Source organism: Carcharodon carcharias, chromosome 6 (genome assembly GCF_017639515.1).
Source record: "Carcharodon carcharias isolate sCarCar2 chromosome 6, sCarCar2.pri, whole genome shotgun sequence".
NCBI lineage: Eukaryota > Metazoa > Chordata > Chondrichthyes > Lamniformes > Lamnidae > Carcharodon > Carcharodon carcharias.
This window is the reverse complement of record NC_054472.1, coordinates 112,718,358-112,739,496: the sequence shown is the minus strand read 5'-3', so window position 1 is coordinate 112,739,496 and position 21,139 is coordinate 112,718,358. Positions and strand designations below refer to the sequence as shown.

At 45.8% G+C, this 21,139-nt stretch overlaps 1 protein-coding gene across 1 annotated transcript in view; it reads right to left on the bottom strand.

Annotated features, from left to right (window-relative positions):
* The window catches only part of LOC121278821 (coiled-coil domain-containing protein 178), a 211,184-nt gene that overhangs the window by 153,879 nt on the left and 36,166 nt on the right, over positions 1 to 21,139 (bottom strand). The window contains exon 7 of the mRNA XM_041189276.1: positions 8,425 to 8,628. Within this exon, the coding sequence (XP_041045210.1) occupies positions 8,425 to 8,628 (204 nt within the window). The remainder of the gene's footprint in view (positions 1 to 8,424; positions 8,629 to 21,139) is intronic.

Sequence of the window (21,139 nt, the reverse complement as noted above, 5' to 3'; positions counted from 1 at the left end):
GGTCGCCAAGGTCATCGAGGCCAACAGGACAGCAGAGACAGCAGGCTGTCTTACAAGCCACTCTGAGCGATGGGGCAGCACTAAGACGTAGCTCCCGCAAACATAAGCATAAGGCACGTTAGGCACTCCACGGGTTTGTCACTGGTGATTTTGTGTTGGCCCTAGATTAGGAAATGTTTGATTCTCAACGTCAGAGCGACGTTTGTTAATTTTTTGGTGGCAATAAAGTCCACTTTTCTGACCATGGCTGAGGGTGTTTCCTTTGTGCTGCATTTGTCTGTTTCACAGACATACGTGTGTTTGTGTGGACATTGATGTTTGTGTACTAAGTCCGTAGTTGCAGTTGATGAGGTGGAAGATGTAGCACTTAAGTACCACGTGTGGAAGCGCCAGGCAATCCTGGTCCTGCATATCCATGTGTGTGGAGCTAGCTGAAGGTTTGTCGGATTGCAGAAGTGTCCCGGATATACCCGCCTCCTTGGTGTAGCTGTGGATTGGCGTCCTGCCCCTCATTATTGCCCTGTGCTTCCTCGTCCTCTGAGCCACTGCTGGATTCGTGTGCAGCCTCATCCACTGCGTTAAGGTCTTCATCGTCAACTGCATCCCCCCTTTCCAGCGCTAGTTTGTGCAGAGCGCAGCATGCTACCACTATCTCAGAGACGCAAACTGGGGAGTACTGGAGTGCGCCCCGAGCGATCCAGGCATCGGAAGCGCATCTTGAGAAGACCAATGGCTCTCTCCACCACAGCCCTTGTCATGCAGTGGCTCCTATTGTAGCGCTGCTCAGCTTCTGTTCTTGGATGGCGGAGAGGCATCAGGAGCCACCTTCTGAGGGGATGGCCCTTGTCACCCAGCAGCCAGCCATCCATCCATCCGAGCCTGAACACCAAAGACCCCCGGCACCTGGGAGTGTCTGAGGATGTAGGCGTCGTGGGAGCTGCCTGGGTACCTTGCACAGACTTTAGAATCAGCATCCTGCACACTGTTTGCACGTTCATGGAGTGGAAGTCCTTCCTGCTGACGAAGGCACCGGGCTCACCTGCTGGCGCCTTGATGGCCACATATGTGCAATCTATTGCACCCTGGACATGGGGGACGCCAGCAATCACCGTGAAGCCTCTGGCTCACTGTGTCTGACTTGCCTGGTCACAGCGGAAGTGGATGATGGTCAATGCACATCTGAACAGAGCATCTGTGGCCTGCTTGACACAAGTGTGCACAGCTGATTGGGAGACACCGCAAAGATCACCCACCGAGCCCTAGAAGGAGCCAGAGGCATAGAAGTAGAGGGCAACTGTGACCTTCAGACCCGCTGGCATGGGGTGTCCACCCACACAGTTAGGGGAGATCTCAGGCCCAATCATCCGACAGAAAGAGTTCACTGTCCCCCTCGACAGTTGGAGCTTCCTTCGGCACTGATCCTCAGTCACATTGAGGTAGCTGCTTCGCTGCCTGTATACCCTAGCAGCAGGATAGTGGTGTCTTCTGCAGCTCCTTCCACCTGGGACAACCTCTTGGCCCTGTGCCCCTTGTGCCTGCGCCTGGCCTCCCAAAGTTGGCTTCCCTGGAAGCTGATTGTCCACTGCTGGCCTCCTCCTTATTCTAGCCCTCCCTTCCTCCTCAGAGGAGCTGCCTCCAATGGAGATGTCAGAACCCATAACCCCAGGCTAAATGGAGGCCTCCGGAAAGCTGCAGGCCTGATAAAGATTACTGTCTGCAGACTGGTGAGCTGAAGCTTTAAAGTACAAAGAAAGCTGTTGGAAATTGATCCGAATCACACAGGCATAACATTTTCTGCAATAAATACTTCACATAAAACATGAACAACCCCTCTGAGCCCAAATATCCGACCTGTGGATGAGATTTGTTAAAAAGTCACTTACTCACCTGCCCGTTGCGCCCATGTGCCAAGCCAAAAATCACACGGGCACCTCAAAATCAGCATCAATTGCCAAGTTAAGGGCCTTAACAAGGTCTTTAATTAATGGTGGGTGTGCGTTGTACTTCATCATGCACCCGCCCAGCTAAATATCGCAATGGCACGCGCTGACGTCGGGACACTCGCCCAACATCAGCACGCGACACTTTAAATGCTGACATGCGGGGCATAAAATTCTGCCCATTGTTGGAGAACCATATATTCAAGGGCTGTATTTTCTTTTAAACATCTGTAAGGGCATCGTATCATTTGGACACTTGGAAAACAGACATGGATTTTAAAATAAAGGTTGTGAGTTTACCTTGGACTGTGAGCAAGCATGCCTTTTCCAAGAAATCACATGACTTCAGGTAAATGACCAGCATGGCACTTGAGGAGGGGAGCTATTTGCTTATTTGAACTGTAATTGCTTTAATGGCTAGGAAAAAAAAACTGTTTTAAAGGCAAAGGTCCTGGTGATTTACTAAATATCACTTAACAAAGATGTTTTATGTTTTGAACTTGTTTCTTTGAACTCAGTTGGGAAAAACCAAGAAAGGGGAAGCTGCCCAACCCCTGCCCTTCTTGCCTTGTTTGAAATACTGTGTGGTTATCAGTATTGAGCTAGGAACCCTCATCTCAGTGGAACTCATCTGTGTTTGGAAATCTGAGAGACTGAGACAAGGGGGAGATCCCAAGGATTGATCTGGTTATATCCTCCACCATACCGAAGCTCCGTTGGCAAGAACATCCGGACATCTACAGTGACTATTGATCCATTTTCACACAAGGGAGAGCCAGTTCGACAGTGTCAAAACCCTGTGAACTTTATCCTTTTCATAAAGTATTTCTTTAACCACCAATCTCTCTAAGAGATCCTATTTCTTTGCCCATTCTGTGTGAGTGCTGGGGTATCTTAAAAGGGAGTGATATTTACACTTCCAGGTTACAAATTGTGTATTAACCAGTTCTTTCAAGTTGTTGTAAAAAAAGGTTTATTTTATAATCAATCATTCTGAGTTTATTGAAAGAAGCCCAGTTAAAGTCTCTTTTATTCTGGGTCTAACAGTAGCAAATGTAAGCAATTGGCCATTTTGGTGAGTGAATTAAGCCTTTACACTAATACTGCAACCTGGAGAGTAGTGAGCCCAGACAAACTGTGCACTCCTCCCATCCCAGTCCTAACAATATACGCTGACAATAACTAGCTTTGCCTCACCATCGCGTCTATTGACCCTCCACCATATCTGATTTATCACACTGCTTGTCCGACATCCTGTATTAGATGGGCATAAATTTCCTCCAAGCAAACATAGGAAAGAGTGAATTTATTGTGTTTGGTCTCCGTCGCTAACTCTGTTCTCTAACTTCCAACTCCGTTCTTCTCAGTCTGAGGTGGAATCAGTCTGTTTGAAACCTGGGGAAGAATTTTCCCGTCGGTGAGCAACGGCGGGCTCTGCTGGCCGAAGCGTAAAATGACACACGGTGACATCAGGCAGGCATCCTGACGTCACCCCTCTTCATTTAGATTGTCAGTTTGGTGGGTGTGCAACCATACCAGCTGCTCACTCGCCGAACTGTCAAAGGCCTATTAAGGCCATTAACAAAGTAATTGAATCTGTTATGAATGCTGCCCGTCCAACCTTAAGGAACATCTGTAATTATGGGTGACTTTAATACGCATATTGATTGGGCAAATCAAATTAGTAACAATACTGTAGAGGAGGAATTCCTGGAGTGTATACAGGATGTTTTTCTGGACCAATACGTTGAGGAACCAACGAGAGAACAGGCCTTCTCGACTGGGTATTGTGTATTGAGAAAGGAATAATTGGCAATATAGTTGTGCGAGGCCCCTTGGGCATGAGCGACCATAATATGATAGAATTCTTCATCAAGATGGAGAGTGACATAGTTAATTCTGAGACTTGGGTCCTGAATTTTAATGAAGGAAACTACGATGGTATGAGGCGCGAGTTGGCTATGATGGATTGGGAAACATTACTTAAAGGGATGACGGTGGATAGGCAATGGCAAACATTCAAAGACCACATGGGTGCACTGCAACAATTGTTTATTCCTGTTTGGCACAAAAGTAAAACAGGAAAGGTGGCCAAACCATGGCTTACAAGGGAAATTGGAGATAGTATTAGATGCAAGGAAGAGGCACACAAATTGGCAAGAAAATCAACAGACCTGAGGATTGGGAGCAATTTAGAATTCAGCAAAGGAGGACCAAGCGATTGATTAATAAGGGGAAAATAGAGTACGAGAGTAAGCTTGCGGGGAACATAAAAACTGACTGTAAAAGTTTCTGTAGGTATGTGAAGAGAAAAGATTGGTGAATAAAAATGTAGGTCCCTTACAGTCAGAAACAGGGAAATTTATAAAGCGGAACAAGGAAATGGCTGACCAACTAAATACATACTTTGGTTCTGTCTTCACAAAGAAGGACACAAATAACATACCAGAAATGTTGGGGAACACAGGGTTAAGTGAGAGGAAGGAACTGAAAGAAATCAGTATTAGTAGGGAAGTGGTGTTGGGGAAATCGATGGGATTGAAGGCCAATAAATCCCCAGGGCCTGATAATCTACACCCCAGAGTACTTAAGGAAGTGGCCCTAGAAATAGTGGATGCATTGATGTTCATCTTCCAAGATTCTATAGACTCTGAAATAATTCCTACAGATTGGAGGGTAGCTAATGTAACCCTACTATTTAAAAAGGGAGGCAGAGAGAAAACAGGGAATTATAGACCAGTCAGCCTGACGGCAGTAGTGGGGAATATTCTAGAGTCCATTATAAAATATTTAATGGCTGAGCACGTGGAAACCAATGGCAGAATCGGACAGGGTCAGCATGGATTTATGAAAGGGAAATCATGTTTGACAAATCTACTGGAATTTTTCGAGGATGTAAGTAGTAGAGTTGATGAGGGGGAACCAGTGGATGTGGTTTATTTGGACTTTCGGAAGGCTTTCGACAAAGTCCCACATAAGAAATTGGCATGTAAAATTAAAGCGCATGGGATTGGGGGTAGTGTACTGAGATGGATAGAAAACTGGTTGGCAGATAGGAAACAAAGAAAAGGAATAAACGGATCTTTTTCCGAATGGCAGGCAATGACTAGTGAGGTTCCGCGGGGATCGGTGCTGGGATCCCAGTTATTCTCAATAAATATTAATGATTTAGATGAGGGAACTAAATATAATATCTCCAAATTTGCAGATGACACAAAGCTGGGTGGGAGGGTGAGCTGTGAGGAGGATGCAGAGATGCTTCAGTTTGATTTAGACAAGCTGATTGAGTAAGCAAATGCATGGCAGATGCAGTATAATGTGGATAAATGTGATGTTATCCATTTTGGTAGCAAAAACAGGAAGGCAGATTATTATCTTAATGGCTATAAATTGAAAGAGGGGAATGTGCAACAAGACCTGGGTGTCCTTGTACACCAGTCGCTGAAGGTAAGCATGCAGGTGCAGCAGGCGGTAAAGAAGGCAAATGGTAAGTTGCCTTCATAGCCAGAGGATTTGAGTACAGGAACAGGGATGTCTTGCTGCAATTGTACAGGACCTTGGTGAGACCACACCTGGAATATTGTGTGCAATTTTGGTCTCCTTATCTGAAGAAGGATGTACATGCTTTGGGGGAGTGCAGCGAAGGTTTACCTGACTGATTCCTGGGATGGCGGGACTGACATATGAGGAGAGGTTGAGTCGATTAGGATTATATTCGCTGGAGTTCAGAAGAATGAGGGAGGATCTAATAGAAACCTATAAAATTCTAACAGGACTAGACAGGGTAGATGCAGGAAGGATGTTCCCGATGGTGGGGGAGTCCAGAACCAGGGGTCACACTCTGAGGATATGGGGTAGGCCATTTAGGTCTGAGATGAGGAGAAATTTCTTCACCCAGAGAGTGGTGAGCCTGTGGAACTCGTTACCACAGAAAGTAGTTGAAAGCAAAACATTGTATGTTTTCAAGAAGGAGTTAGATATAGCTCTTGGGGTGAAAGGGATCAAAGGGTATGGGGAGGAAGCGGGAGCAGGCTATTGAGTTGGATGATCAGCCATGATCATAATGAATGGCGGAGCAGGCTCAGAGGGCCAAATGGCCTACTTCTGCTCCTATTTTCTATTTTCCTATGTTTTCAAACCCTCCCATGCCCTCACCCTTCTTATCTCTGTAACCTCTTCCAGTCATAAAACGCTTCAATATTATCGTGCTTCTCCCATTCTGGACACTTGATCATCCCTAATTTTAATCACTTTACAATGGTGGCCATGCATTCAGCTGCTTAGGCCATGAGCTCTGCAATTCCCTCCCTAAATCTGGGATTGGGGTGATCTGAATTCAGCATGAATGAGGCTAGGGTAGCAGTTGTTATGAAATGCTGTGTGAAGATTGATTTTACCTTGGCATTCTTGTCAGATTATTTGTCACTATCACTACCACTGGGTCAAAATCTTAGCGCTCCCTCCATTAACAGCACTATGGGTGTATCTGTGATCTGCAGTGGTTCAAGATGGAAGAACACCGCTGCCTTCTCAAGGGCAGAATATTATGCTTGGAGTGCCTGACACACCCGATTGTAAAATGACGCACGATGACGTTGAGTGTGCGTCCCAACGTCATCGTGCAGTCTCACAATATTTTGTTAATTAAAAGGCCTATTAAGGCCATTAACAATCTAATTAAATTAAAATTTACGCTGCCCGTTCAACCTAACGGTTGGCAGGCAGGTGAAAAGGCCAGGCGGCATTTGCCAGGTGGCACGAGCAGGATGAGGTTTCCTAAAGCAAATAAACATTAAATAAAAACTTTATTTTTGAATTAAAAATATGCCCAAGCTCATGTGACATGAGTCACATGAGGGGACACGTTTTATTAAATTTTTAGTCTCTATTTTTTTTTACACAACGCTTCAATCTCCCTGACGCAGCTCCGTGCCTCAAGGAGGTTGAAGTGCTCTTTCTTGCACATGCACGAACTGTGCGCTAGGCCCGGCTCTCCCTCCTCTCCCTGCCTGCACAGGGAGCACTCAGCGCTGCCACTCATGATCCACGGAAGGCGAGTAAGGCCCGCCCTGCGTGAAATCGCAGTGCAGAGCCAATCGCGGGTGGCGGTCGGCTTTCCGACTGCCCCCGCCCGCTCCCACCAGGCACTCCCACCAAGGGGGCAAAATCCTGCCCAAGGGAAATTGGGGATGGGAAATAAATGTTGGCCTTTGGCAGTGTGCCATGACTGAATAAAAGCATTTTTTGCAGTTTTCCATCAAAGTTTTGGAACAACACTCCTTGAATTTACTTCTTTTGTGATTTCTTCGCAGTGCCTCCTCATCATATATGTGACGGCTTCTTGGCCCTCCACCCCCAACATATAAAGAACGTACCGCCTTTTCTCTTTGCCCTTGCACCTTTTCTCGCACAGAGAATATTGGTGCTTTACTAAAATAAGCAGGAACCATTAATTTAGCATGTTGTCTGCGGCGGAACGTTCGCTCACAGTTAATCACATTCTGTGATCCCCACGCCCATCTTTAGAGGTTTTCCCAGTCCAATTTCAAAAATAATTTCTTAGCTTTTCTTGTTTCAGCTGCAATTGAAAACAACTGTGTTCCAATTGAAGTAATGATAGCTAAAATAGGGGACATCAAATAACAAGCAAATCAAAATGTAGTAATAAGGGCTTTCTGATTGATTCCTAGACTTGCTACAAATTGTCTACATATCGGGCAGGTAATGGGAAACTGAATATGGGTTCAGATGATTATAAAATATCTCAAAGCGTTTTTCAGAAAGCAATATGCACATTCCCCAGTGTCCTAGTCAATATTTATCCATCAATCAAAAATAGGTTAACTAGCCATTCAGCTCATTATGGCTGCTGTCTGCAAATTAGCTGTCTTGTTTGCATTCATAACAACAGTGAGTACAATTCATTAGTTGAAAAGTGCTTTGGGATGTCCTGAGGACAGGAAATGTTCTACATGGCTTAAAGTTCTTTTCTTTCATTTATGTAGGACATCCTGAGAATGTGATGAGGTTCTGGATAAATGCAAATTCTTTACTTAAAAAGATGCAATTCCTTAAACTTTTATTTTGATCCTAATTTATTTTAAACCAAATATTGACAACTAATTTATGATAACCGTATGTTGGAATGTTTTTGAATTTGCTTCCAAGCAAATTTAATGTTCTTAACTCAATAAACCAATACATTGAAAATAAAATAATTAAATAATAAGTAAAACAATTAAAATTAAAAACAGAAAATGCTGGAAAAACTCAGCAAGTCTGGCAGCATCTGTGGAGAAAGAAACAGAGTTAATGTTTCCAGTCCGTATGAATCTTCAGAGCTCAGAGCTTTACTGTGTTTTCTGTGTTTAATTCAGATTTCCAGCATCCACAGTATTTCGCTTTCATCATTGAAAAGAGCTGTTTTTTTCTTCATATTACAAAAAAAAAACCCAAAATACTATTCATGCAGTCATTCTAATACCTTTTTGTACAGCTTCAGGAAGCTCCTGCAGCCACCAGAGTGACAGTTGATCAATTTTGTTTCCAAGTGTTGCCACCCGCATTCTTTCTGCTTTTAAAGCCTCACTTTTCTTTTGGCATTCAGCTTTTAGTTGTTCCATCAAGCTGATGATCTCTGAGAGGACCTCCCTTGCCTCTTCTTGCAAAGCTGTCGTTTGTTCATATTCTACATAAGAAGCAGGTAGTAGTAATTGCAAAGGCAATCAGTTTTGCCTAAATCAATGACCAAAGTGGTAAAATCGGATAAAGACTTTAAACACACAAACACACACTTCAATTAAAATTGGGCTTTACAATTTAGAATTCCATCCTGCAAATGCTAACCACTACATTTCATAGTCTCCACAACCCAAAGTTCTATGTAAGGTGATAAAGTAGCCCAAATGGTTGCCCATTTTGTAGCGTCCTTGACTCAGGTGTCAGCTTGGTAACGCTGATTCATATTTCAACATGACAGCAATTCTAGACATAGAAGTTGTGTCCTGAATTCCAGTCAAGTTTTTGATGTTAACAAAAATTTAATCAGAATTTGTAAGTGATCCAGTGAGCCAACTTTAAAAAAAATTTCAAACAGTTCGCTATCCATTGGTTATATTAGTGTGGGATTTTCCTGAATTATGATGTATCTGCAACTTTCCCCACAACAGGTTTTGGTCACATAGCACCCTATCCTCACTAACTTATTTTGGCTCCTGGCCTCAACTCACTGAAATGAAAGTTCTTCAGCACATCTTCAAATCCCTCAATTGCCTTAACCCAAGATGTTTTAGAATTGTCCTCCAGTCTTATATTTCATTCCTATCCTTTCACTCTGGCATTCTGTGCACCTTCAATTAATTAGAAAACCTTCACTTGCTCATTAAGTTTTCCTCTTTCTCCACCTTTAAAAACTTATTTAAAGCTCATCGCTTGAACTAAGCTTTTGATCACCTCCCCTAACTCTCCAACCAGTGCATTCCCTTAATTTGTTAACTTGTCTTTTCCCTTTCTATAAAGTGCCCAAGAAAGACATTAGAAATGCTATATCAAGGTAAATTGTTGCCAATATTGTTGAATGAGCAAACCAAGATGTTTCCTACATTACAACAGTGACTACACTTCAAAAGTACTGCATCACTATAAAACATTGTGAGACATCTGGTGGTTGTGTAAAGCGTTATATAAATGAAGTCTTTCCTTCTTTTATTAGAGAGAAGTTATAGGAATGGGCGATACTCAGGCTTAAATTCCATGATTTGGTGCACATTTTTATAGGGGTCATCAGTAGCCTTGATCAATATGTAATTAATATCAACATTTATTCATTTTTAAGGAAGATAAAGATAAACATAGTACAGGAGATACTCCAATTTTGTAAGAAGTGCCCTTAGCAGTAACAGGGAGTTGGGGGAGCATATTTTTAAGTAGTCCTGGGAACATTGGTTGAGGGTGTTTGGACAGGTGCATATGAACATACGGACAAGGAGCAATAGAAGGCAATTCAGCCCCTCGAGCCTGCTCCGCCATTTAATAAAGTCATGGCTGATCTGATTGTAACCTGAAATTTGCATCCCACCAATAACCTATCACTCCCTTGCTTACCAAGAATCTATCCACTTCTGCCTTAAAAATATTCAAAGACTCGGCTTCAACCACCTTTTCAGGAAGATAGTTCCAAAGATTTACAAACCTCCAAGTGAAAAAATTTCACCTCATCTGTTTTAAATGGGCGACTCCTTATTTTTAAATAGTGGCCACTAGTTCTAGATTCTCCCACAAGAGGAAACATTCTCTCCATATACACCCTATCAAGGCCTCTCAGGATCTTAAAGGTTTCAATCAAGTCGCCTCTTACTCTTCTAAACTTCAACAGCTACAAGCCTAGTCTGTCCAACCTTTCCTCATAAGACAACCCACCCATTCCAGGTATTAGCCTGGTAAACCTTCTCTGAACTGCTTCAAAAACATTTACATCCCTCCTTAAATAAGGTGACCAATACTGTGCACAATACTCCAAATGTGGTCTCACCAATGCCCTGTACAACTGAAGCACAGTCACACAGTCTAAGTCATTAATATAGATTGTAAATAGCCAAGGCCCCAGCATCCCAGTGGTCACAGCCTGTCAACATGAAAATGCCCTATTTATCCCTAATATCTGCTTCCTGTCCATTCACCAATCCTCTGTGCATGCTAATATATCGCCCCCAAGTTCATGATCCCTTTTCTTGTGCATTAAACTTTTGTGTGGCACCTTGTTGAATGTCTTTTGGAAATCCAAATATGCTACATATACTGGTTCCCCTTTATGTAACCAGGAGGTATATTCTCAAAAAACTCTAATAACTTTGTCAAACAGGATTTCTCTTTCATAAAACCATTGTGTGCATTATAAGAAGCGGAGAAGCAGAATGTGTGGGCACATGAATTTATCAGGATTCCCAATGGTGCAGGGAGCTCTCAATTGCACACATGTGCAGACCCCCAACCCCCCAAATCAATATGCCTTTCCATTAACATTCAGTTGATGTATGATCCCAGCACACAGACCATAAAGTCAATGAATGCCTGCTATCTTGGCAGCAGCCACAATGCCTTTATTTTGAGGCAGTTTGTCATTCTTTGAGCTTCCAAGAAGATCCAGAGGGTGGCTGTTCGGTACCAGGGATACCCCTTTTATACTTACCTGGCTGATGGCCCTGCTCCATCAATGAGGGCAACAAGCTTATAATGAAATAGTGTCACCAGGAACATAGTGGAGCAGACCACCAATGTGATAAAGAAATTCTTCCTTTGCCTGAATCACTCAGGGGGAACCCTGCAGTATATCTCCAAGTTTGTGCCAGTATGCTGCACCGCTCGCAACATTCGACCACCATGAGGGCACAGGCAATGCAACTGGGAAGATGCCTCACTAGGAGTAGGAAGTGAAGGAGGAAGAAAGGATGCATCTGGGACACCTTCACTCCTGACAAGCTGTCCAGGATCAGATGCTCAGACTCTGCTTTCCACACATGAACTTCCCTTCACCATCATGACTCCACGATCCCCCACCTCTTGTATACCACCCCATCAAAGTCCTCATCTGAATCCCCTATAGTAGAACTTGTCTGCTACCTTGCCCTCTGATGAGCTGGTACACAAGCTATACTTTTGCCTTGGCTTAGCTGCAGATCATTTGCGCCCAGTGTTTCATCACTTGTTGATCTTGACTCTATACTAGCCTCTAAAGTTCACACAGTGCAATATTTGAGCCAATGGATATGATCAAGTAACAGTGCTTCTTCATCAGTGATGTGCTGCTTCTCTAACTCTTCCACCTGAGGCTGCTTTGGCTGGGCAGGTGGTTATCTGAAACCACCTTTGCTGTTGTAGCTCATGTTCCATTCAGACTATTTCCTATAATAGCCTCCCAGCCCCCTGCGAAAACATGGCCTCTCCTCCTAAAGACCTCCATGACTGAGGCCTCTAGCACCACAACCATGAATCTGGGTGCCCACATGCTGCCCTGATGTTCCATTTTCTTGATTTCCTCTTGCAGCCTTTGCAATGCTACAATGAGCAGCAGCTTCCTTTCTGTCATTATGGCTCCCCTTCAACAGGCACAGGCTGCTTTTAAGACCCGGAGGCTAGCTGGAATACATGCTAGCCTCACAAATCAGAAGGTAGTACAAAGTTTGCATACAGTCTACCTCAATAGGACAAGGTGCAGGTAGGTTGCAAATTATGAGACCTGCACCCAAAAGTGGGTGCAAACTAAGTTTTAATCCTAGTAACCTACAGATGCCACCAGTATTTGTAGATATCACAAGAATGATTTCCACTGTCTCAAATGCAACATAGCATACAAAATATATTCCTCCAAATTTCTGCAGTCAACATTTAACTCCAATCAGCCTGAATTATTTGTGCTCTACCAAGTTACCATTATAGGACAACTTATTGCAATACTGGTTCATGATACTTATTGCTTCCACCTGAAATCATGCTGAATGTGCTTCCAACTAATCTCAAATGTCAACTAAACTTTAATAAACCAGGTTTATAAATCCACAAAGTTTGGTCTTCTGAATCCCTTAGGGAGGGGCGAATATTCTGTCCAGTCTGGAGGAGTCGAGGAAAAGCATGGTCAATAATTCCCAAAGGCAACATTTTTTTCAAGTAGGGAATGGATAGCAGGAAGACTGAAAAGAAAAAAACAGTTCCAATTTTTGTGCCAAAGGCACAGGAATTAGCCAGTAACCTGAAGAGGAGCAATATGGCACCAGGGGAAATACCCACAAAAAACTGGGGACAATTTTTGGGCCAGTGAAGTGGAGTCATCAAGGGAACTCTCAAATTGAAAAGCAGAAGTTACAATACCAAGCTCTTGATTAGTCAGAATCAGGTGCATATAATCAGGGTAATACAGTAAATATGAGGGATTTTAATCTTCATACAAAATGGACAAACTAAATTTGCAATAATACTGTGGAGGGCAAGATCATGGAATTTATCCAAGATAGTTTTCTATACCATTATGTCAAGGAAAAAACTAGGGAACAGGCTACTTTGGATCTAGTATTGTGCAATGAGAGAAGGTTAATTAATAACCTTATAGAAAAGGGGTGTCTAAGGAAGACTGAATAATATGATCAAATTTTATATTGAGTTTAAAAGTAATTTAAATTCAAAACATCTTAAATGTAAACAAAGCAAACTAGATAGGGATGAAGCGGGAACTGGCTATGGTAGGCTTGGAAAGTACATTAATAGATGACAATAGGTAAGCATTTAAATAATTAAGCACAATTGGCCATAAATATATATTCCTTTGAGACTCAAAACCCCACAGAAAAAAGTGGGTCAACCATGGCTAACAAGAGAAGTTAAAGACAGTGTTAGATCAAAGGCTTATGATATTGCCAAAAAGAATAACAAGCCCGAGGATTGCAAGGATTTTGGAATTCTGCATAGGAGGACTAAGAAGTTGATCAGGAAATGTAAAAGAGAATATGACAGTAGATCAGCAAGGGACATGAAAACAGATTATAAATGTCTCTATGGGTGTGTAACTAGGAAGAAATCAGTGAAAGTAAACATGACCCAATAGAAGCAGATAAAGGAGAAATTATAATGGGGAATAAGGAAATGGTTAAGACATTAAACAAATATTTTGTGTCTTCTACAGTGAAGACAGATACAAAAAACATTATTTTTCTTTCACGGGATGTGGGAGCCACTGGGTAGATCAGCATTTATTGCCCATCCCCAGTTGCCCTTGAGAAGATGGTGGTGAGCAGCCTTCTTGAACCACTGCAGTCCATGTGGTTTAGAGGCACCCACAGTGCTGTTAGGGAGTTTAAAGATTTTGATCCAGTGACAGTGAAGGAATGACGATATAGTTCAAAGTCAGGATGGCATGTCGCTTAAGGGAACTTGCAGGCGGTGGTGTTCCAATGCATCTGCTTGTCCTTATTTGCCCTTGTCCTTCTAGGTAGTAGAGGTTGTGTGTTTGGAAGGTGCTGTAGAAGGAGGCTTGGTGAGTTGTTGCAGTACATCATGTGCATCAGTGATGGAGCTCCCAATCACCATCAGCATTACCTTCTCAAGGAATGTCATGCAGGTGTGCTTTCACCTCCCAGAGCAGATTTTGCTGTCACCTCTTACGTGTAATCTTGTCCTGGAAGAGAGAGTGGTGATTGTGAATGAGTATATTAACAGGTGAATTTGTGTGTGCGTGGTGTAGTCTATAGCCCAACAACCAGTGGGAAAGATATAAATGAACAAATTTGCAAGGAAATTACAGAGTAGTGAAAGAATTAGAGTGTAGTTATAATGGGAGACTTTAATTATCCAAATATATAGGAACTGAATGCTTAAGGTGGTGGATGGGGTGTCAATCAAGTGGACTGCTTTATCCTGAATGGTGTCGAGCTTCTTAAATGTCGTTAGAGCTGCACTCATCCAGGCAAGTGGAGAGTATTCCTGACTTGTGCCTTGCAGGTAGTGGACACACTTTGGAGAGTCAGGGTTGAGCTACTCGCTGCTAAACTCCCAGCCTCTGACCTGCTCATGTAGTCACAGGGTGGAATTTTATGTGCCCACTGGCAACGGGCGTGATGCGTGGTGTGCGTGAACAATATGTGGCAATCGGTTTCACGACAGCGGGAAGGCAGGTAGCGATCATCCGCTCAGCCTACCGACGGGGGACCGCATTTCCCATCAACGGTCGTCAGGGAACTCATTGTAATAGATCAGCATATATTAAAAGGCCAGCCCACCAGGCTCTCGGACCCCTGCCATATCATCTGCCCACGTCAGCAGGAAAGCCTGTCAATGTGTTTCACAATAGAACACAGGCGACATGCACTTGGTGGCCTTTGGGGGAACTGGGGCTGCGTGAACAGCATCGTTCTGCAGAGCTCACCAAGGCCGCCTTTTGCTTTGCAGGCTTCAGGGGCACCGGGTGGGGGGGGCGCGTCTGGGGGCAGCTGCTGTCCAGCCTCAGAGACGACTGTTGTCGGGGGGCTGCCCGAGGCTAACTGCGGACGTGACTATTGGGGGGAAGTGGGGGTGGGGGGGGGGGCACTGCTTGATCCCTTGCACAAGAAATCGAGGTGGTGGTAGGGTAGGCGAGGGAAGTGGCCACTGACCATTCCTCTGCAACTGAGGCAGATCAGGCACAGCCACAGTGATATGATTGGGGTCAGGCTCCTAGCCTGCCCGCCCAAGCAAGTAACACGAAAGCACCAAAGTGCCACCAAGTTCTCCAGACCTTACCTCCCCGCTGCCTCCCCAGCACAGACTGAAAGACTGTGACCACTTTACTGAACCGCAGAGCAGTTGGACTGCACACATTGTACAATCTCCTCGCAACACTGGCCATGTAGCAGTCACTGCTGGAGGCGCTCGCAGCCCCTTGCAATCTCAGCATCCCAGTTAGGAGCAGTCTCCCCCATGTCTCAGGATGACAGGACAGCCATGCAGCGCACTCATCTGTGGGCATCCGAGGGGTGACCAGGACTCTCTGGGAAGCCTTAAGGGGCCGTCACACAGGGCCAGGAAAAGTGCTAAGTACAGCCGTGCTAACTACACCTCTCTCTTTCATGCCGCAGGAGGACCACATCAGGAGCATGGAGCCTGGTGACCTAGCTGTGTGCCTGGTGGCCTACAGACAGCAGAAAAGACGGAGGAGAGAGCAACTGGCTCCTGGCCATGCAAAGGCAGGAGCAGCAACCTCAGGAAGAAGAGGCTGCTAGGGTTCCTGCACACGCTGCCCAAGAGCGACAGCGAACCATGGCTGGTCGGTACCTAGCCACAACCAGGATCTATAGACACCGCCTGTCATTCCTATAGATGACCAAGGATAAGTGTCGCTGACGACTGCACATGCCAGGGACTTGGCCACTCACATCTGCTACTTACTGCAGGACCTGATACCAAGGGGACATGGAGGGCAATGGCTGTGAAAGTGACCACGGCGCTCAATTTCTATGCCAGTGGCTCCTTTCAGGGTTCCACAGGTGACCTCTGTGGGATATCACAAGCCATCACCCACAAATGGATCCATGAGGTCACGGATGCCATCTTCTTGAAAGCACACAACTTTGTGCATTTCGCCCAGGACCAGGACAGCCAGGATGCAAGGGCCATTGGATTCTCCCTGATCTCGGGATTCCCACAAGTGCAGGGTGCGATTGACTGCACCCATTTGGTGCTCAGATCTCCATCACTACACATGATGGACTATATCAACCACTCACTGAATGTGCAGCTGGTTTGTGACCACCAAAAACACATCCTGTAGGTGTATGCACGGTTTCCAGGGAGTGTGCATAACGTCTACATCCTCAGTCGGTCACAGATCCCTGGAGTCTTCCAGGGTCCACAGAAGCTGCAAGGATGGCTCCTCAGGAAAAAGGGCTACCCGCAGAGGCCGTGGCTGATGACACCCAAGCGGCAGCCTCAGACTGTAGCAGAGCGATGGTATAATGAGGCTTATGTTGCAGCTTGCAACTTGGTGGAACAGACCATCAGGATGCTGAAGGTGAGGCTCTGGTGCCTGCACTGGCCTGGTGGAGCCCTGCAATATAGTCCGCAGAGAGTGTCACGCATCGTTGTCATCTGCTGTGCCCTTTACAACCTGGCGTTGAAACAGGGAGGAAAGCTGGTTGAGGAGGAGATGGAGGAGCTGCACATCTCCTCAGATGAGGAGGACGCTGATGGGGATGAGGCTGAGGAGATCCTCGGAAATGATGATGACAGGGATGAGGCCCTTGCACAGGCTAGACGAGGCAGGCCTGCTTAGCAGGCCTTCATAGCTGCCAGATTTGTGAAGGAAGATAACGATATGCAGTGAGGTGACACCATAGATCCTCACATTGCATTTGTGAACGTTTGACTCCAGTCTGGCTTATGGCAGCGCAAATACGAGAATGCTCCTGTCATGCAGATGCAATGGTCGCTCGGTTGCTGGAGGATGATGACGACATGCAGTGAGGGCACTCCATTAATCTTCACTTAGCCTCCGAGAACGTCTGACTCCTATCTGGCACTCCATGATTAAGGTCATATCATAGAGATGCAGCCAAGAAACTTTCAAGTTCTGATGCTTTGTCCGCCTTCAGCACCTGAGCCCTTCAGGAGCTGGAGCACAGCATCAGTGGTCACAGATGCTGAAGAGCTGAGGGCCAGCCCCTCCTTAAAGGTGATGAGAGCACATTGTGAGAATGAGAGAACTATGTGGTGCCTGCCCATTCTATACAGGCAGCAACAACAAGCACTTTCGAGGTGCAGGCAACAGTAATGTTTCCAGGTAGTATGAGGCTGGACCATCACTTTGGTCTGAAGGCTGCACAGAGCACAGGGAAGAGGCCCTAGACTGAGACACTTGCCTTTATGTTGTGCAGATGGGTTTCACATCTGATGACAAGAACACTGCTCATCAGAACAAGGAGCCATAGACAGGGAAACGTTCTTGGGAGTGTATTTACAATAGTGAACAGTATGTACGAGTGATTAACACCCATGCCCAGGCCGTGCAACTAATTCTCCTTAACTAGGCTCAACGTCTTGTTGCTCCATAGACATCCACAGCGGAGGTGGAGGCAGGCTGCTGGCTGTGACGCCCTGTCTGTGATGACTTTGGCGGGCATCTTCTGGAGGGCCAAGACTTGGAGGACCCCGGCCTGCTTTCAAGGTCCTGCTGTATGGCAGGGGCACCCTCCTTGGCCTGTGGAGCTGGAGTTGCTGAGGTCACAAGAAGACGGGAGTCAGATGAGTCAAACACTCCAGGAGTCACTTGAATGGATGGGCCCGGAATGTGCACCTGCTGATCCTCTTCCCTATGGGCGCCTGGCAGCCCCAGGCTTACTCCTTGAGGAGCAGGGGCACCTGGAGTGAGATTGCGCTGCTGGGCACCCCTCTCACATACACAATGTTGGAGGCCAACTATGGCATCACCGATGAAGTTGAGCCCATGCAACAGTGCAGGAGCGAAGTCCTGGAACAAGGTCTCCATGGCGTCTGCCACCCAGTGTTGACCTCGATGTGTTGGTATGCTGACACTATCACCTCAGCCTGAAAGCAGGCGAACTCCTCCATCGTGCCCCTGAGGAGTGCAGACATCCCTTCCTGATATTCCCGAGCTTGCCATTGCAACTCCAGCAACTGTGACATGACCGAATCTAGAGGCTCGTCATCTGACTCGGACTCAGCAAAGTTCTGGCCTCCAGCAGTCTTCCGAATGCCAGACACCTGAGAAGTCCCTGCCGCCACCTGCAGTGGATCAGACAGTGCGAAATGCTCACCAGATTGTGATCCTGGGGCTACTCTAAAGCTAGATCCCACTGAGGTGTGTGTTTCTGTGCTGGTGGATGGTGTGAGTGAGCACTGTAACGGGATTTCAGGGAGGGTGCCTCCTGATTCCTCTCCAGAGGTTTCTTCAGGGCTTGACAAGAAAGGATCCTGGGCCATGGAATCTGTCGGCTATTTGGCAGTTGGATGTTGCACTGCTGGATCCTCATTTGGTAGAGCAGCGCCGACCTCACCATCAGCACAGCGGTCCAAATCGTGGTCGGCCAGCTGGTTGGCTCTGTTTTCAAAGTCCGTGAGGATCTTGATTTTGGGCATTCCGCCAAAGGTTTGCGGCCTCTCTCTCGTGTTGTGTGCCAGCTTGTCCTGCATGGATAGAGATGGAGAAAGAGTAAGCAAAACGCCTGCCAAGCCAGATAATATGTATGCCTGGCCTATGTGGGTGGTGAATGGTCCCATGGACGGGATGAAGACAATGATGGTGTGTGCAAAAGAGTGAATGGTGACGTCCCTTAAACTGGCAGTGAGTGAGGGCTCTGTGGATGTAGGATGGGTTTGAGAGCGTGTGAGTTGAGATTGATGAGAAGAATGACTTACCCTCTTCCTCTTATCGCACTGGATGGTTGTTCTCTTCTGAAGGGCGTTGGCGCTGACCACTGCAGCCATCACCTCTCAAGTTGGACTAGTCACGTTGCTGCCCATCCTGCAGCCAGAGCAGGGGTACAGGACATGGCGCTGGGACTCCACGGCGTCCAGTAGTTGCTTGAGGGACCTGTCATCGAAGCAGGGGGCTGCAGTCTTTTTTCCTTTGCTGACAATGTCTTCCATGCAGCAATGGTGAGCTGGAAGCAATGAGTGCTGTGCTTACCACTGGACTTTAAACATGGCACCTGGTGTGATGCGTTGGTGAGGTGATGACCGGTGGGCAAAAGAGAGCCCGCCCACCATGGAAACAGCACGTTTCCTGGGAGTACATAAATAATGAGGCAGGTTTGGGACAATAGGGCGTGAAAACCCAGCATTGAGGCCGGCGGGTATCCGTCCACCACCTCACTTCATGCAAATCTGGGAAAATTCTGCCCACAGTATTTGCCTGGCTGGTTCAGTTCAGTTTCTGGGAAATGGTAACCCCCCCAGGATGTTGATAGTGGGGGCATTCAATGATGGTAATGTCATTGAATGTCATGGGGAGGATATAATGGGGAAGAAAGGATCTGGTGAAAATGAGGAAAATAAAGAAATCAGTATAAGAAAAGAAATAGCCCTGGAGAACTTAATGGGATGAAGTGGTGACAAATCCCATGAACCTGACGACCTGCATCCTGGGGTTTTAGAAGAGGTAGCAGCAGAGATAGTGGATGCATTGTTTTTGATCTTCCAGAATTCCTTAGATTCCAAAACAGTTCTCAAGGATTGGGAGGTAGCAAACATAACCCCGCTATTTAAGGAAGGAGGAAATGAGAAGACAGGGAAATATTGGCCAGTTAGTCTAACATTAACAAAAACAAAAACAGAATTACCTGGAAAAACTCAGCAGGTCTGGCAGCATCGGCGGAGAAGAAAAGAGTTGACGTTCCGAGTCCTCATGACCCTTTGACAGAACCAGTTCTGTTTTTGTTTTTGTTTTGGATTTCCAGCATCCGCAGTTTTTTTGTTTTTAGTCTAACATTAATGCTGGACTCTATTATTAGGAACATAGTAACAGGGCACTTAGAAATAAATAAGATTAAACAGCTTCAACATGGATTTATGAAATGGAAATCACATTTGACAAATCCATTAGAATTTTTTGAGGATGTAACTACAGTAATAGGATGGATCATAGGGAAACCAGTGGATGTAGTGTATTTGGATTTTGTAAATGCATTCAACAAGATGACAAACTGCTGACTCTTTCTATCTCGCCCATGGATGAGATTTTTGAAATGGTCGGCTGGCCACCTGCCCGTTTTGCCCGTGTGACGAGCACGAAATCACACAGGCAACAAAAAATCAGAAGGATGGTGTGTAATGGCAAGCGACCAGAAGGTCTGGGTCATGCTTGCGGACATGTCTTCCTTCTTCCTTAACCAAGGATTCATGCCAACTATGGTTGACAGGGCCCTTCAGCCATGTCAGACCCATCTCCCGCGCCTCTACCCTCACACCTTCCCCTCCCTCGCAGAAACATGATAGGGTCCCCCTTGTCCTCACTTTCCACCACCAGCTTCCGCATTCAAAGGATCATCCTCTGCCATTTCCACCAACTCCAGCATAATGCCACTACCAAACACATTTCCCTATCACACACCACGCCCCACAGCGTTCCGCAAAGACCGTTCCCTTCTGGACACCCTGGTCCACTTCCCCATTACCCCCAACACCTCATCCCGTTCCCAGGGCACTTTCCCAAGCAATCGCAGAAGGTGCAACACCAGCCCCTTTACCTCCTCCCTCCTCACCGTCCAAGGGCCCAAATACTCCTTCCAAGTGAAGCAGCGCTTCACTTGCACCTCTTTCAATTTGGTCTACTGCATCAGCTGCTCTCAATGTGTCTCCTCTACGTCGGAGAGACCAAACACAGACTGGGTGACCGCTTTGCGGAGCACCTCTAGTCTGTCCGCAAGCATGACCCAGATCTTCTGATTGCTTGCCATTTCAACACACCACCCTGCTCTCATGCCCACATGTCTGTCCTTGGCCTGCTGCAATGTTCCAGTGAAGCCCAACACAAACTGGAGGACAACACCTCATCTTCCTATTAGGCACTTTACAGCCTTATGGACTTAACACTGAGTTCAACAACTTCAGGCCACGAACTCTCTCCTCCATCCTCTCCCCCTTTTTCCTTTTTTCTACATTCATATTTATTTTTTATCCACTTATTTTTAATTTTATTCATTTATCTGTGATCTTATCCCCCT